Source organism: Mauremys mutica, chromosome 3 (assembly GCF_020497125.1).
Source record: "Mauremys mutica isolate MM-2020 ecotype Southern chromosome 3, ASM2049712v1, whole genome shotgun sequence".
Classification (NCBI taxonomy): Eukaryota; Metazoa; Chordata; order Testudines; family Geoemydidae; genus Mauremys; species Mauremys mutica.
This window is the reverse complement of record NC_059074.1, coordinates 10,575,155-10,593,081: the sequence shown is the minus strand read 5'-3', so window position 1 is coordinate 10,593,081 and position 17,927 is coordinate 10,575,155. Positions and strand designations below refer to the sequence as shown.

At 51.3% G+C, this 17,927-nt stretch overlaps 1 protein-coding gene across 2 annotated transcripts in view; it reads right to left on the bottom strand.

The window, feature by feature from the left end:
* C3H8orf74 (chromosome 3 C8orf74 homolog) overlaps positions 1-14,830 on the bottom strand; it is a 32,108-nt gene extending 17,278 nt beyond the window's left edge. Inside the window, exons 1-2 of one of the 2 annotated variants that reach the window (XM_045008811.1) lie at positions 14,761-14,830; positions 13,193-13,385 (exon numbers count right to left, since the gene is read on the bottom strand). In XM_045008811.1, the coding sequence (XP_044864746.1) occupies positions 13,193-13,385; positions 14,761-14,808 (241 nt within the window). In that variant the 5' untranslated portion in view covers positions 14,809-14,830. Of the gene's footprint in view, positions 1-13,192; positions 13,386-14,322; positions 14,399-14,760 lie in introns of those variants that run through there. The other variant, XM_045008810.1, reaches the window with a different exon arrangement.
* Positions 14,831-17,927: the final 3,097 nt, after the last annotated feature.

The following is a 17,927-nucleotide window of genomic DNA, read 5'->3' as shown; positions in this document are numbered from 1 at the left end:
AATGCAAGTATCAGAGGGGCAGCCGTGTTAGTCTGGATCTGTAAAAGCAGCAAAGAGTCCCGTGGCACCTTAAAGACTAACAAACAAGGTGCCACAGAACTCTTTGCCACATCAAATTCAGAAGCCCTTGGCCTAGATTTCACTCCACAGCAAGCAGGGAGTGGGCAAAACGTGTATTAATATTACAGTAGCAACTAGAGAGTCCAGCGGCAACGTTAGGCGCTGCATGCACGTTGAGACCTGGGCTACACCTAAAACGTCGCTTGACCTAGGGGGGTAAAAAAATCACACCCCTAAGGCTACGGCTACACACAAGAGTTTACAGCAGCACCCGCTGTGCCCTTATAAGCTCTCTAATGTAGCCGATCTAAGCCGACGGCAGGGAGCTGTCCCATCGGCTTAACTACTAGACCCCCCGCGAGCAGCAATAGCTATGCAGCCGGAGACGCTCTCCCGCCGACACAGCACTGTTCACACCGGCGCTTAGGTTGGTGTAACTTATGTCACAAAGGGGTGATTTATTCACTCCCCAGAGCGATATAAATTATGCTGCCATAAAGGCAGGGCAGACAAACCAACCTAAGCCCAGAACAGAATTCTTCCATTGACCTAACTAGTGCCCTTAGTGGAGGTGGGTTTACTACAGCTACTATGGCATAGCTGCATAGTAGTTGTGCCGCTGTACTGCTTGTAGACAGCTCCCTAATCAGGGCCACGAAGCACTCAGAATTTAACTAGACAGGTGAGAGAAAGGAGGCCTTGTTACACAGGCACAGAGAGCCTCGTTCTCATTTACACTAAGACCCCTTTACCCAGTTCTGACAGGCAGCTGGTAACGTGACTTAAAAACCACTTTATGCTACCAAAGTGGTGTTAAGTCAGAGGTGGGCAAACTATGGCCCATAGACCACATCCGGCCCCTGGGACCCTCCTGCCTGGCCCCTGAGCTCCTGGCCCGAGAGGCCCGCCCCCCAGCCCCTCTCCTGCTGTTCCCCCTCCCCTGCAGCCTCAGCTCATCGCACCGCCGGCTTGAGCTGGGGCAGCGCAGCTGCAGAGCCCGCCCTGACCCGATCTCTGTGCTGCGCGGTGGCGACGACATGGCTGGCTCCAGCTGGGCCAGCCCCCAGTGCTCCAGGCAGTGCGGTAAGGGGGCAGGGAGCGGAGAGAGGGGGTTGGATAGAGGGCAGGGGAGTTCGGGAGGGTGGTCGGGGGTGGGGGGGTGGATAGGGGTCGGGGAACAGGGGAGTTGAATGGGGGCAGTCAGAAATAAGAGGAGGGGTTGGATGGGGCGGCGGGAGGCAGTCAGAGGCAGGGGTTCCAGGTGCGGTCAGGGGACAGAGAGCGGGCGGGGGGATGGGGCAGGGGTCCTGGGGGGGGCAGTGAGGGAACAAGGTGGTTGGATGGGGCAGGAGTCCCGGGGTGGGGGACAGGGATAGGGGGTGGGGGCCGGGCCATGACTTCCTCCCCTAACCAGCCCTCCATACAATTTCCGAAACCTGATGTGGCCCTCAGGCCAAAACGTTTGCCCGCCCCTGTGTTAAGTGCTCCCAGTCTAAATGAGAACGAGGGTCTGCTGGAGAGATGTGCATCACACAAGGAGCCTGTGACAGGGCCAGGAAATTGAACCCAGATCTTTGAAGCCCCTGGCCAGCGTTTTCACCACAAGATGATCCTTCTCTCAGAGTGACCATTATTATGATTATTAGTATTGCAGCAGAGTCTAGGACCACAGTCACGGGCCAGAACCCCACCGTGCAAGGGGCTGTACAAACACAGAACAAAGAGATGATCCTGCCCCAGAGAGCTTACAATCTCTGTATCCATGAAGCTGAAATAACATGTAAATCAGGCCTGGGATCTTCTTTTGGGTTCATACCAGTATAACTCCAGTGGAGTTACTCCTCGCTTACACTGGTGTAAATGAGTCCCAAATTAGGTCCATTGGCTTCAGTTAAAGAGTGGTTTCAGGGTTTATTTCACAATCCCAAGCACATAGGGGGCTCAGTTACACCGCTGTAAATCTGGAGTAGCTAGTGGAGTTACTCTGGATTTACACTAGTGTAAGTGAGACTAGACTCTGATCACATCGTTTCTGGATCAAGACCTTCAGGAAAACAGCAGGAGTGGAGAGGGAAGTCTATATTTAGGGCCAGTGATTAACAGCACCAATATGCTACCGGAAAAGGAGAGCTGGACTGGAAAGAGAACTGGAGTCAGCACTGAGGTGGGGGGTTGTAGCGGAGAGATGGTCACTGTGAAGTGGCAGCAAAGTGACACTCACAAGGTGCCAGGTGGCCAGGATGGTGCCCTGAGGAAGCCTTGCCTTCCTTTGCAGACTGTGTCCTGGTGTAGGAAGGTATCTCTGCCCTTCCCTCTCCTGCAAACCTTCTCTCCTGGGGTTTGTGTGCACAGCCCTAATCTTTGTATATAAAGGAAAACAAATAAGCCTTTGCATTTTTCATTTCAGAGGTTGATGGGGATTTGGCTGGGATTGCAAAAGAAGGCAGCAGATATTCCCTTTCACTTAGCTACCAAGACTGCCTCCTCTCTCGCCACCCCAGCTCTCCCCTTTTCAAAGATTCATCGGTTCCCAGGCCAGAAAGGGACCACTGTGATCATCCAATCTGACCTCCTGTCTAACACAGGCCAGAGAACTGCAGCAGAGTGATTCCCAAAGTATATATCGGTAGTTGTGAAAACATCCATGCTTGATTTTAAAATGGCCAGTGATGGAGAATCCACCACCACCCTTGGTAAGTTGTTCCAATGGTTAATTACTCTGACTGTTAAGAATGTATGCTTATTTCCAGTCTGAATTTGTCGAGCTCCAGCTTCCAGCCATTGGATTGTATTATACCTTTCTCTGCTAGACCGAAGAACATATTATCAAATATTTGTTCCCCAGGTATGTACTGATAGACCGTAATCAAGCCAACCCTTTGCCTTCTCTTTGTTACGCTAACTAGATTGACTTCTTTGAATCTATCACTATATGGCAGGTTTTCTAATCCTTTAATCATTTTTGTGGCTCTTCTCTGAACCCTCTCAAATGTATCAACATCCTTTTGGGGGGAATTCCCCCAATCCATCTTGTATGCTGTCCCCACAGTCTTTCCCCTTGCCAAGCACATCCCATCCCTCTTCAGATCTCTGTTACCGTCCCAACCTGCCACTCCGAAGGCATGATCCAACGTCCAGTGAAGGAAAGACTCCCATTAACTTCTGTGGGCTTTGGAGTGGGTCCCTGGTCCTTGCCTCATGGCCATGCACAACGTAACACCTCCCTACCTCTCTGCTCTTGTCTCTTTTCACTACCCCTTAACCACTCCACTCTGCCTAAGGCTGCATGAGGAACCAACCCTTCTCCCACTCCCATCTGCATGCCCGAGTCCAAGAGGCCCCCTCTGCCTCTGATCCTGTTTACTGTACCCCTACTTCCTCCTTCATCCACCACACCTCCACCTTCAAATCCCCCCAACCCTTCTTCCAGGTAGCCCATAATCCTGAAGCCCCCTTGAAAGAAGAGTTAAAAAGACAATAGAAAACAGGAACAAACCATATGCAACTAACCAAACAGGCGTGAAACCTCACTGCTGGGACACTTTGCACCATCCTTGGCCTGCAAGCTGGCTATTTAGATCAGGGCAGAGGACCTTGGGCCTGCTTCTCCACTGCCTTGCACCTTGAGCAGTCGTTTACACCTGTGCAAATGAGGCAACACTCCCATATCGGATTTCTCCACCCCCACCAGCCATGTTGCACCATTTACACCCATGTTGCACAGGCGTTGGTGACCTCACAAAGGAGCAAGGCAGTGTGGAATCTTCTTGCTGTCTGTAATGCACATAGTGCAGTCTTGGCACTGTCTAAATAACAAATAACATAGTTAAGCTTTCACAGCTAACATACTGATGGAAATGGTCTTAACAAGATTTCTCAGGCACTAACGCAGCCTTAGTTTATAAAAGCAGCATTTTCCATCAGTGTCAAAGTTTGGGCTCCTCACTCTGAAATGAGTTTTTGTTTGTTTTTTCCACAAAGATTTAGTTCTGGAGATTAACTCCGGGTTCACGCTGGCTCTTTTGCAAGATTTCAATCTATCATTAGCTCCCCATCCATTATTCAGCAGGGCTGATTATGAACGACGCAGCACAGCTTTTTCCCCTGTGAATTGGCAGGGAAAACTGAGAAGGGGTTGCTACTTTATTATAATACCCCATGGCATCTTCCCCACCCTGCAAAGGAAAATTTAATTTGTTTGTGATGTTTTAATTAAACTTAATCTAATTGCTAAGAAGCCATGGATGTCCCAAATAGAATCCGTCTCATAAGGCTCAATTGAGAATCGATATTATGATCCTGGGTGTTGAGTGGCAATAACTAGGACACCATTGAAAGGCAGCCAATTCTGAGTGAATTACTCAGACTGGAAACTTCTTGAGGCAGGGACCATCTTTGTACAGCCCCTAGCACAATGGGGTCCTGGTCCATAATGGGGACTTGGAGGTGCTACAGTAATACAAATAATAAAAGTCACCCATACACAGAGGAATCAGAACTGGCCTATGCAGTTCTTAAATCCCACTTAAGCTCTCAGCATATGTGGGTTGCAAGGAGTGCATAGGCCTGGAGCTGGTCCCTGGCGCGAGGTGAATTTCTCCTTCTATGTGATATGGTTTTGCTAGGCTGTCATTCACACTGTGTTACCCCAAAAGCCCAAACCCGAGTGGCCTGCAGAACTTTCTTCAAGCCCAGAGCGAATGTGCAGAATAAACGTGTAGTGCAAACAAGTTGGCTACTAGGACAACAATGGTGAGGCCTTTGAAACCAGCATTATGCAAACATGACCCACCTCAAACTTTGTGCACTGGCGTGATTAGCTCATAAGTAAACAGCTAGCAATCTCTGATTGTCCCCATCCTCACCGACTCACCCGTCACAGGCCAGATATGGGGACGTGCAGTGCACCCTCAGCTCCCATTTGCTCATTGGCTGCTCAGCAACTTGGAGGTGGCACTCAGCACCCCTAAATGCCAAACACCCAGAGGCATCAGCTTTATGGTCAGTCATACAAACGGGCGATTATTTAGCGAGTGCATTAAAAGCGTAAACATTCTAACGCCCAACATTGTGAAGCAGGGCATGCAGTGGCCACGCTTTGTAGCTGGTAGGTTTGTATCCTATCCAGGCATCCCCGAGGGAGCTCTGTTCTCTCTTTCATCCCAAGACATGTGGGTGGCTCTGATCACCTTGCACACAGAGGAGAGGAACTAAAACTGACTGGGATGTGAGGTGAAACACCCAGGTGTCCCACGATGGTTTGATGCCCCCTCCCCAGACCGTTACCCCGGTGCTTCCCGGAATGGAAAGTAGGAAAACTGTCCCTTTGTCTGACTGTCGCGTAATGACGGCCTGTCTAACTGGGCCACTGTGGCTTTACCGCCCAGGAGCACTGGGAGCTCCATAAAAGTGGAGGGGGACACTGATGCCAGAACTGTGGGCCCACCCCTTCATTGAACTTCCAGCCAAGGCCCCGCCTCTGCGCCACCCCTTCCCCTGAAGGCCTGCCCCCTGCCCCCTCTTCCCCCCCCAAGACCCTGCCCCCCACTCCTGTCCGCCCCCTCCCCCTGTCACTCACCCTCACAGCTGGTAAAAAGTGGGGGGGGCATGGCCCCCTGTCCCCCCTTCTGGTGCCCCTGTTACCATCCGTTCCTTCCTTCATCTGCAGCTCTTCATTACAGGGGCATGAAGGAGGAAGGGATCTGACACCCGCCCCTCTCAGCTTATTCTAGATCTGATTCCCCCTCTCCCATAAGCTGATGTGAATCAGAAGCAACTCGGCCGAAGTCAGGACACTAAGACTGGTATAAAATCAGTTGTGGGAGGAGAATCTGGCCCTGTGCAGCCTCTAGAGTGGGAAGGGGGAGGGGGGGATCACTCATCCTTTGCATCGACAAGTGTAGGACAAGCCCTAGAACTAAAGGGGGTGGAATTCAACCCCAGATATAAAGAAAGGATTTGAGAAAGTTCAAATGACATCCGGATCCAAACTTTGTGGCCCGAGTCCATCTCTGCTTAAATCTTGTGCTAAATAAACACGACGACACACCTAACTGGTGTGAACCGAATGTATTATCTCATAAGCAAACAAGGACAGTATTAGCTCTAATTTGTTTCTTGGCAGCAAAGCGGGGGCAAAAACAAAAAAATTACACAAACCTGCGGAGGATGAGGTTAAGGTCACCAAACTAATGCCTGTAGCAAGAGGCACTGTGCACCTTCCGGGGCCAAGTAGCTCAGCTGAAAGCTATGTCTGAAACACATGCGTCTGCATGCTGAAAGCAAGGCAAGCAATGGGTGGGATTGACAGATGACAATGGGGCGTGATCCTGCAAAGAGCTGAATGCCCTCGGATCACGCTGACCTTATAGGCTCAGGTTCTAGAGGTCCAAGCTGAGGCCCGTTGTAAAGACCCATTGTCTTTGGTGGATGATGCATCAGGCCCTAACATGACACTTTACATGCACTGGGGTAAATTCTCCCCTCAGTTACACCAGGGCAAAGCTGGTGATCCTGGAGGGGACCCCAGTGGGGTTACGCCCATGTAAATGATGGGACTAAATGGACCATTCGCTGATTAATCTTCATTCCTCGTTTGGTCAATATCCCTGTTTTCCAGATGGGGACTCAGAGTTAGGTGACTTGCCAAAGGCCACTGGAGGGGCCAGTGCCAAATCTAGACACTTATGTGGGAAGAAAAATAGTCAGGCGACATTTACACTAAGGGTTCGCGCCTGTCTGGCAGGAGTAAGGACCCGCAGCTAGCTTGCTAATCAGAGGCAGCCTAATGAGTTCAGCTGGGCCCCACCTGAGCCGCTTGATTGGCCAACCGCCTGATTGGCTGAGCGGGATCAGTAGACCTGCTCTTTAGATCAGCAGGGCACTGGCTGCACAAGGCATTCGCCCACCACGGCAGCAAGCCCTGCGTCTGCTCGTTCCTGGCCGCGTTCCAGCCTTGGCGACACTGCCTGAACGGTGGGAGGAGTCAGCAGACCAGCTCTTAAGCCCAGCAGCAGCAGTTCGGAGGCTTCTCAAAGCATTCGCCCATGGCTGTGACTGCACCTGCCTGGGGCCCAGCCCTGCCTTGCTCCAGATAACCTGACTGATCTTCAGCTCCCATTCCTGGCTTCAGCTCTCCCCCTTGGCTCTGGCATCTGGCCTTTGATCCTGGCTTGACCCTCGGTTCCTATTCCTGGCTACCGATTCCTGCTCCAACCACTTGGCGCGACTGCCCACATCCTGGTCTCTGACAGTGTGAGCAGCCCCAAAAGAAAACACACATTATAAGGGAACTAGAGCTAACACGGTGATCCTAGATCCTACAAAGGCCAGTAGCTCTCTGATGGAGCGAGTGGGACCCCTACAGCCCTTGCAGGCTCAGAGTGCCACCCTGCAAGCGCAGAACATGGGCCTGCAAGCTCGACTCGTGCTGACTGCAGGGCCGACCCCCTGCTCCCGGTGCCTGACAAGTTCAATAGTGATTGCAACAAATGTTGGGGGGGTTCCTAACTCAGTGTCGGCGCCTATTTCTGCTATGCCCGCTGGCATGCCCCACTGACCCAGCCCAAGCAGGACTGATTATCAGCCTGCTTATGGGGGTGGCCCTGACTGTGGTGTTTCCACTCCTGGGAAAACCAATCTGGTTTAAGGGACAATTTGAGGACTTTGTTTGAGCTGTGGAGGTGATTTCGATGACCAGAGTTGCAAGCGTCCAGCCAAAGCCGCACTTCAGGCCTTGCGGCAGGGAGGCCAGCCAGTTGCTAAATATGCAGCGGGAGTTCCAACGCTCGGTAGTAGACACTGAGTGGAACGAGGCTGCCCAGTGTTACCATTTCTGGCTCCGCCTGAACAATAATCTTAAAGATGAACAGGCCTGGGTGGAATCCCCGTTTGGCCTGGATGTCTTAGCTGAGCTAAGCATCAAGATTGACAGTAGCCTGACTGAACGCCACCAAGAAAAAAGATGGTCCTTCTGGCTTCTGCCAGTCCTGCCGGCATGGCCCCCCTCCATATCAATCCCTTCTCCACCGCCCAAACCCATGCAAGTCGATCAGGTTTGGCCCTGCCTCCCCCCACGGAGAAATATTGACACCAGGCATCAGGCCTGTGTCTATACTGTGGGGAACCAGGAGACTTTGCATCGAGCTTCCATGCCAAGATCCGATCTGTGCCCTCATCAGGAAATGCCAAGCCCCAGCCCTGCTGGTCTCCTCTCCCGAACCGTCCACACCAACACTCGTCTGACAGTACCCTGGTGATGGCCAATCAGCATCCACACATCTCCAACTCCCTCTCTGGCACCCTGTGATGCCTGATACCAACCTAGAATCACTGATGGACTTGGTGGATCTGGAGTTCAGCCAAGCAGTAGCACACAAGATCCCCACCCAGTGCAAGGACTCTCCTGAGTTAGCAGAGTCCATGGATGGGTCACTCCTTCTGCCAGAACTGGTCACCCACAAGACAGCCCCCTTAGAGGTAACTACCCTTTGAAATCCTCCAGTTTGCGCTAATTTATGCGCCAAATTCATCAGTTGTCATTGTCATCCCCTGGCTCATTGCCCTTGATCCATGCATCCAGTGGCAATCAGGCAACAATCCTGTTTCCCAAAAGCTGACAAGGGACCACCAGCCCTTTGCAGCTTACTTGAGAATTCAGAGCCGCAAAGAGGGGATCCAAAGGTGACCCTGGCAAGCCCCATGACCCCCTGCCCAACAACTCTAGGGATTCCTGTTAAATATCATCACTCTGCCAACATGTTTGACAAAAAGAAAGCAGACACCCTACCACCCTGGCACAGCCATGCTGTCCTCCAGCTGGAGGCAGAGGTTCCCTTCGGGTGATTTACTCCCTCTCTGAATCCGAACTACAGGGGCTCTGGAGGTATCTCAAAGAAAACCTTCAGGATTCATTCTTCATTCACCCCTCCACATCTCAAGCTGGGGACTTGAGCTTCTTCATGGCAAAGAAAGAAGGCTTCCTCTGGCCTTGTGTGGACTATCAAACTCTGAACAAGATTATAATCTGAACCAGTACCACTTAACATTTATTAATGACCTATTCAAAAGACTCCTTCCTGTCAAGGTCTTCACAAATTTGGACCTCCATGAAGCTTATCCTGGGGAGGATCTGAGAAGGAGAGGAATGGAAGATCACTTTCCATACCAGCTGTGGTCACTTTGAATATTTGGTCATGCTGTTTGGGTTGTGCAATGCCCTGGTGACCTTCCAGCATTTCATAAATAATATCTTTAGGGACATGCTGGACTAATTTGTCATCATTTACCTGGATGACAGCCTTGTTTTCTCCAAAAGTCAGCACCACCACAGTCATCATGTGCACATTATCTTGGAGATACTCTGCCAAAACCATCTCTATGCAAAAGCATCTCTGTGCAAAGCTCAAGAAATGCAAGTTCAGTGGAATTCTTGCTATATATCATCTCGCCTGAGGGACTCAGCATAGACTTGTGTAAGGTGGTGGCAATATCTTCCTGGGCTGCATCCAAGGATGAAATTGGGGTGCAGCAATTCCTGGGGTTCACCAATTTCTACAGGAAATTTATTAAAGGGTTTTCTAGCTTGGTTGTACCCATAATGGTGTTCCAGTTGGCCGGGCCCACAGAGGCTCAGTGGGTCTTTGATTGACTGAAGAGGGCATTCACCTCAGCACCCAACCTGATTCACCCACATCCCACTAAACTATTTATGATTGGAGCTAGTGTCTTTAATTTTGCCATAGATAGTTTTATATCAGCATGTGGGCCACCTTAACCAACTCCTTCCCTGTGTCTTTTATTTTCAGAAACTAATCTCAGCAGGAAAAAATTACAATACCTGGGAGAAGGGGCTACTGGCTATCAATGTGGCTTTGAGGAGCAGCACCATTTCTGGTCCGAGTCCTGATGTACCACAAAAACCTGGAGTAACTATGGATGGCAAGATGCCGTAACCAGTGCCAGATCTGCTGGTCCCTCTTCCTTGCTTGCTTCAACTTTGTGATAACTTATCACCCAGGGACAAGAAACAGGAAGATGGAGGCCCTGTCCTGCAAAGGTGAATATCTCAAACCTGATGGAGATGCACATGCTCAAGGTGCCCAACTTTATCAGTGAGATGATCAACAGTGGTCTGGCATCCTCCATCCACTCCCTGATGATCCATACACAACCCAGATCTGCCAGACCCTGAATGATGTGGGTAGCCAACCTGACTCTGAGTTCCAATTACAGAATGGCCTTTCCTATCACAAGGGTTGTACTTATGTTCTGGAGGGACAACCTGGGCTTCAGGTATTGAAAATATGCTGCAATTCACTGTTTGTGGGCCATTTTGGCCAATTTAAGATCTGGAATGTGGTCTTGAGGAGCTTCAGGTGGCCAGGTCTATAAGAGTATATACATACATAAGAGTATATACATCAAGGAGTATATACGATTCTGAAACCTCTCCAACCATACCAAGAACCCACGATCAAACCCTTAGGTCTCCTCCAGCCTCTGCCCACACCTCTGCAGCCTTGGTCTACTATATCAATGGATTTCATTGTAGAACTGCCACACTCCTAGGAACACTCAGTAATCCCAGTTGCCATTGATGTCCTAACAAAGATGGCACACTTCATCCCACGCTGTACTGTTCCTACCACATGTGTGACGGGTTGGCTCTTCTTGGCAAATGTCTATCACTACCATGGGTTACCACCAGACATTGTATCAGACTGGGGACACCAGTTCATCTCTCAACTGTGGCAGGAAATTCTCAGACTCCTTGGCATCAGGTCCCTCATCTTGTCAGCCTAGTACCCACAGACTAATGGACAAACAGAGAGAGACAGTCAAATCTTGGAGCAGTATCTTCGCTGCTTTCTAAATTTACCACCAGGATGGCTGGCTCCCCCTGCTGTGCTATGCTGAATTCACATATAACAATGCAATCCATGCCTCAACCCAACAAAGCCCATTCTTCGCAAACTATGGATTTCACCCTCACTTCCACCCAGACCTAACCGTAAGGTCTCTAGTACTAGCCACCACGGTTTTAGTGTCTCTCCTGCACTGGGAGCTCAAGGAACTTTTGCAGTCTGCTGGAGAAGCCTATAAATACCACGTGGACCAAGACCGTGAAGCTGCCCCCAATCTGGCTGTAGGGGACCAGGTATGGCTTTCTGCCCAGAACTTTAAATGGAGTCACCCATCTGTCAAACTAGACCACCAATTCCTGGGCCCCTTCAAGATTAAAGAATGGGTAAATCCAGTTGCCTTCAGGTTATGACTACCCTTGAAGATCCACCCTGACTTTCACATCTCACTTTTAAAGCCCTACACGAGAACCCATACCCAGACCACTCCAACCTGCCACTGCCACCCAGTCTACGGACAGGAGGAGTGCTTTGTCTGCCTAATCCTCGACTCTTGGAGAATTAGGGGAAAGCTCTACTACCTGGTGGATTGGGAAGGCTATAATCTGGGTGAGCGGTCTTGGGACACAGTAGAGAAAATCCAGGCCCTGGGCTTATTGCAAAAGTTCCATCAGAAGTACCCGGAGAAACTGGGCCCTGAGGTCCCCAGGAGATGCCCTCGGGGAGTGGGGGTTAGTGTCAGGAATCAGGGCCTTCAGCAGAGTCAGTCTCCAGGCAACAAGTGCAGCTGGCCTGTAGCAGGCTGCCTGATTGGTGGGAAGAGTCAGCAGACCAGCTCTTAAGCCCAGCAGTAGCAGTTCGGCATCTGCTCAAAATATTCACTTATGGCTGCAATAGATCCTGCTTCTGCCTTATTCCAGCCCTGCTCCTGCCTCAAACCCAGCTTTGTTCCTGGCCTTGCCTCACTCCAGCTAACCTGACTCTGATCCTCAGCCTCTATTTCTGACTTCTGACTCTGGCATCTGGCCTTTGACTTCAGCTTGACCCTTGGCTGCTATTCCTGGCTACTGGCTCCTGCTCTATCCACTAGGCCTGACTCCCTGTTCAAACCACTAGGCATGATCACTCATGTCCTGATCCCTCACAGCCACACAGGAGACTCGAGGTTAGAGTCCTGGACTGCTAGTGAGGAATGCTCAGAAAAGTATGTATATAAAACTGGTATGAATTGACAACAGGGTTTCAACTTGAGCCCGTAGCAGAGATTTATCCCACTTGAGCTAAAGGAGTAACTCCATTATCTTGTAGAAGCAGTAGGCTATTATCCTCCAGGCTGACCATCCACTAGAGGGAGCTGTGATACACTGTGGGCTGCATGTGTTGAAACTTAACTGTGTGTTGCAGGAACAAAGTGTTACACTTGCACACCTAGGTGATGGAAAGTTTAAAGTGGGCGTGCAGGTGTTTTCACCAACAAATCCATAGGCACACATACATCACATGGGAGTAGGGTGACCAGATGTCCCAATTTTATAGGGACAGTCCCGATATTTGGGGCTTTTTCTTATATAGATGCCTATTACCCCCCCACCCCTTGTCCTGATTTTTAATACCTGCTGTCTGGTCACCCTACATGGGAGCCCAGGTTTATAAGTAAGGCCCAGTAATATTTATTTACATGGGGGCTGTTGTGAGGGGAAGCTCATGAGTGCTTATCCAATGCTCTCAGATGCTTGCATGGAAGGTGCTGTATACATGTGGCCGCTCTTATGAAACCAAGAATCAAGTCTTTGCTTCTCATGGTCTGTAATGGAGGTGGGGCGAGGGCCTGATTTCAGCTCTTGCAAACATGATACGTACGCTGACCGGTGTCACCCAAACAGACTTGTTCTGCGGGGCTGCACTCAGAGACAGGTCAGCCCACAGCTAGGCGGAGCGCATCTCCTGTGTGCGTCCCCACTCACTGCAAGAGCAGGGCTCTTTCCATGCCTGGACAGATCTTGGAATGAGGGGCCTGATTCTGCTCTCATTTACACGGGTGTAACTCATGCGCCCGCTCCTGGAACACTGTGGTCACGAGGGGGGGCTGCCTGGGGACAACTGACCCACCAAATATTAACTCCTTCCCCCCACCCATTTAGGGCTTGATTCTCCTTGCACCAGTTTCACCCCAGTGTAACAGCACTGCCTTCCGTGCTTCTGACTGACACCGGGGAGAGACAGACAGGAGAAGCAGGAAGCTGGAGGCAGTTCCCGTCGCTAGGACGCACCTTTGGTTTCGTTCAGCAGCTCTTCTGCAAGCTTTCCCGCTTCCACGACTGCAGGCCAGGAGAGCCCTTTCTCCACGGCGAACACAATGCTGCTGTAAACGCTGTCGAGCTCTATGCTGCGCCTCAGATCCCCAACATCATCCAACGCCTCCCATCGCAGGAGCGCTCTCAGGCACTGGCGCCCTTCTTCCCTCTGGCACAGAGACAGAAAGGCAAGTGACATGGGAGTGGCGGGGGAGGCAGGTACTTCACTTGCAGATGCAGCATCCTCTCCTGAAGAGAATGGGCCAGATCCTCACCCTGGCCTAAGTCTGAGTAATTCCCTGGAAGCCAAAGGAGTAATTTTGATTTACACCAGCTGAGAATCTGACCCAAGTGTCTCAAAATATAGGCACATGGGGCCAGATTCTGATCTCATGGTTGTTTTACTCTGTATGGTTCATAGCCCCTGGTTTTCCCAGGTGTGAGAGAGAGCAGAATCAGGCCCTTAGGAGTTTCCACTGGGTCCATCCCAGGCAGTATCCTGCTTGGTCTGTCATGTCTGATATCCCACATCAGTGGAGAGCGAGCAGCTTTCAGAAAGTGACTGGGGGCTTTACTGGGCCAAGTTGGGGAGTCACAGCCACCCACCCCCATGTCCCCCCCAACTCTTGCTTGGCCTAGCTGGGTTTCAGTCTCGGTCTGGTGCAGCTCACAGACTCTGCTCTGTGGATAGGTGGGAAATTGGGTAGCACCTTGGCTCCAACCCGCGTCCCCCCGTAATAGGTCAGCATAGCCGGCCCGGTACAAGCACTCTTTCAAGTCACTGCGAGGTACTTTCTCCCTGGAGTGGGGAGGGAATTGTGCCTCAAGGCGATTTCTGGGTTGGTGCCGCTTCCACTCCACTCCTTGCTCAGGAATATGTCTAAAGGCGCAATCATGGAGGCGGCAAAGTTCCTTCCTGACCCTTATAGGGTTGGTCCTGCAGTGGGAGAGATTTGCCTCATCACTGCAGCCATCCAGCAACAGGCTGCAGCCCAGTGACTTCGTGGGAGTCAAATCCACGGGGCCGAACCCTGCGGGGTGCTGTGTGCCCAGTGGGAGCAAAGGGCAGGATCAGCGTATTTCCTCTTCCGCTGTCTCAGTTCTACCTGCCATAAACTGCCCTTGGGTTTGCGGCCAGGTGTACAATGGCCAGCCATAAACTTCCCCGAGCTGGTATCTAACCTTTCGTTCCCCTCACTCACTAGTGCAGTGGGAGGGGGTATGCACCCGTATCTGATTCTGAAGGTGAAAAGAAGAGCAAGAGAGCAGGTCTGGGGGGCAGAAAGAGGCGGAGGGAAAGGTCTGTCAGCATCCCAGAGACACCTGCTGGGCGCTGTGCTGAGGTTCAGCGCTAACTCCGCCGAGCCCCGGCTGTGCTGTGGCGTTAAAGACCCAGCTTCTGAGCTCAGAGAGGTCAGTCTGGAGTAGCTCCACTAGCGTCAATGAGGTTCTTTGGAATTTCCACCAGCATTGCCTAGAGAAGGATTTGACCTAATGGCTCTGACCTCTCAGTATTTCCGGGCTGCTATGGCAGCTATCCTTACCTGAAGCTCACAGACTCTCCTTACCCCCTCTGCTGATAAGGCCGCCATCCTTATCAGACCCCGTTACTAGGGGGTGCGGCTTGTCTTATACAATCACAAAGGCGGCAAAGTTCCATTGAGTGGTAATGTTCTAGGAGCCAGTCCAAGCCCTCCCCGCCCGGGCAGGACTCTCCCCTACAGCAGATTCCCTAGAGTTTTGTCAAGGTTGCTGTTAAATGTCCCGCCCGATGGGGCGGCTACGCCTGCCCCATTGCGCAGCCTAATAGATCTCGCTGCCAGGAAGCTTTTCCAGGTATTGGATGCAGCCACTGAAGTCACTAGAAAAACGGATTGACTTTAGTGTGGGCAGCAGCGGGCCCCTTTCTGCCTAAATTGTCCTTCCCTTTGTTTCATTCCAGCCCTCTTTGTTATAACACCCATTTGCATTTCGCGGCCGTGACCAATACCTCTGCTTCATAGCAGCTGCGCACTCCCACCCCATTGGCACTGTGTAGCCAGAACATACAGATTCATGGCCAGATTGTGATCAATCCTCATGCGGAGGTTGGGGTGCAAGAAACCTGCCCTCCCTGCCTGGACCACTAATGGGGCTGATCGCAATAGCAGCCCTTAGGAGCAAGGGCTGCTCAGTCCCTCCTCCTGCCACCAGGAAAATTGCCCGAAGGGTCATGGCAATGGGACATAAGGTCATAGCCCTGCCAGCCCTCTGCATTGGCTCCTGGGGCTGGGAGCACACACACACACGGGAGCTCTAGGAGGGCACAATGTGCCAGTGCTTTCCCGTGAGCAAAGAGGCTCTGCACCATCCTGTACACAGGGACGGGGACAAATCGCACAATCTAGCACTTAGCTCTTTTAGGGCCCGATCCCAAGTCACGACCCTTCCAGCCTCTTTGCCACTTCCGTTGTTCTTTCTCTTAACTGCCTCCCATTTTTCCCCTACATCTTTCTCCTATTGAGAACCGGGCCTGGTGTTCCAGGTAAAGCACCCCTGAAGGGCTAGCCACCTTCCTGACCTCTGACATGGCATACACAACCAGCCGTGCATGCACACAAACTCCTCCCGGTGAGTCACGTTCTGCCATCGGATCTGCACCTACTCCTCTCCAAAACTAGTAAAAGCAAATATTTGTGAGAGCAGCTCAGGGATTGCTAACCACTTTCTCTCTCAACCAAAGAGTCTGTGGCTGGTTTATGGCCTGAAGCATGAGGGAATTATCCTGTCTCTCTCTCCCACTCATACACACACTCCACTGTGTATATCTGCATCCGGGGGTTGAAAACATGTGGCCCTGGCTCATACACAGTATACTCCTGATTTTCGGAAACCCTATTATCTGACCAGCCGCATTATCCAATTCCCTTCCTTGTCCCCCAGCAAGCTGTTCATTTTGTTGATGCAGAAATCAGACTATGATAAAACGTAGTTCACTCCCCCATGGAATTATCGGCTCTGCAGCGCCGACAGGACAAATTAGTAACTTTGTCCTTATTCAGAGCCTGGACTGTAAAATACCCAGGAGACGATTCTCTTAGTAAGCATGTGATGGTCACTTTACAGAGCAGAGCCCCACTAAGGATTTTTGTAGACCATCCTCCTATGTTTGTCCAACGTTTCCTCAATGGAAATGTCACGCTGACCTAGGCCATCAGTGTTGTTCCCAGGGGCAGAATCCCAACAGCCCCAGGGGGGCTGGAACAATTTTTATAGTGGGGCTGCTGAAGATGGAAACCATGTGGTTGGTGTTTGTTGTTACTACTTCAAGCCAGAGGGTGCGGAAGCACCACCAGCACCCCTCGTTCCAGCACCCCTCGTTCCAGCACCACAACTCTCAGGGCACTCACATTATTACAATCTAAATGTATTTCGAAGATTCGGCTGAGGCAAAAAGACCAGGAATCACTAGACTAAGTGTAGAAAACTAGTGCAGGGAAGGGTCTGAGGCTTCTATACAAGGGAGATAAACTGGCACACTGAGGGTTTCTGTCTGTGATAAGGGTAGATAAGAAAATCAGAGCAATACAACTCAGCAGCTGCAGGGGTGAAAAAGGTCTAGAGGCAGAGACACGTGTTTTAGTCTGGGGAAGAACAACATTAGTACCATTCCTGGACTGCAGCCTAACTCACCTCCGCAGAAGAACTGAGGTTAGCGTGAAACGGTGAGAAGCTGCAGTCGAGAGGCCACACAGCAGAAGCAGAACCAAGTGGAGCTGCAGCTTGCTTTTCGTTCCCATCTGATAAGCAAGGCAGCATGCACACCCGGAGAGGTCCGAGGGAACTTTGGCAGCTGGAAGCTGTATGAGACAAGCGATGCATTGGGATAATGTAGAGGTTCGGATAATAGAGCAGAGACCGCCCGGCTGTTGGGGAGGCCACCCTACTGCGCCTGCAGGAATAGGCTGTCACAGGCCGTGGGCAGCAGAGAGAGCCCTCTGCAATCCCGCTATCACAGGAGGGAGGGAGTGGGGCTGTGACAGCCAAGCTGCATGGGGCTCCTGGGTGGGGTCTCTGCTCTGCCCCGCCTGCACCATACCCTTGCCCGGCACCTTGCCCCTGCAATAATGGGGAGGGCTCCCTGCACTACCATTCCTGCCCTGGCAGTTCTCCAAACTTCCTATTAGCTGAATAAAATCAGTGTCCTCATCGCTAGCTAGGTGCGTGGGGGTTCGCCGTATGTGTTAACTTCTCGGCATGCCGGTCATTTGCTGCCATGAGTGTCCGTGTATGTGTAAAACATGGCTGGTGCTTTCGTTGTTCAGGCCCTAGGTCTTCTGGCTAATCAGGATTTCAGCCTAGGTGAGCTGGATCGCTTGGTAAACTGAGCGCCGCAAACTCTAGGCGTTGGATATGGCGAAACGTAAATGTGCACACCTGGGAACAAGGAACGTGGGCTGTACTTACACGAGGGGGGACTCTGTCCTGGGAAGCAGCTGATCTTGAGCTCCCAGTGCGACGCTGTGGCCAAAAGAGCTTATGCGATCCTGGGATGCATAAACAGTGGGATCTTGAGCAGAAATAGAGAGGTTATTTTCCCTCTGCATTTGGCACTGGTGGAATCCTGTGTCCAGTTCTGGTGCCCACAATTGAAGAAGGATGTTGATCAATTGGAAAGAGTTCAGAGCAGAACCACAAAATGTACAAAAAGTTTAGAAAACCTGCCTTGCCG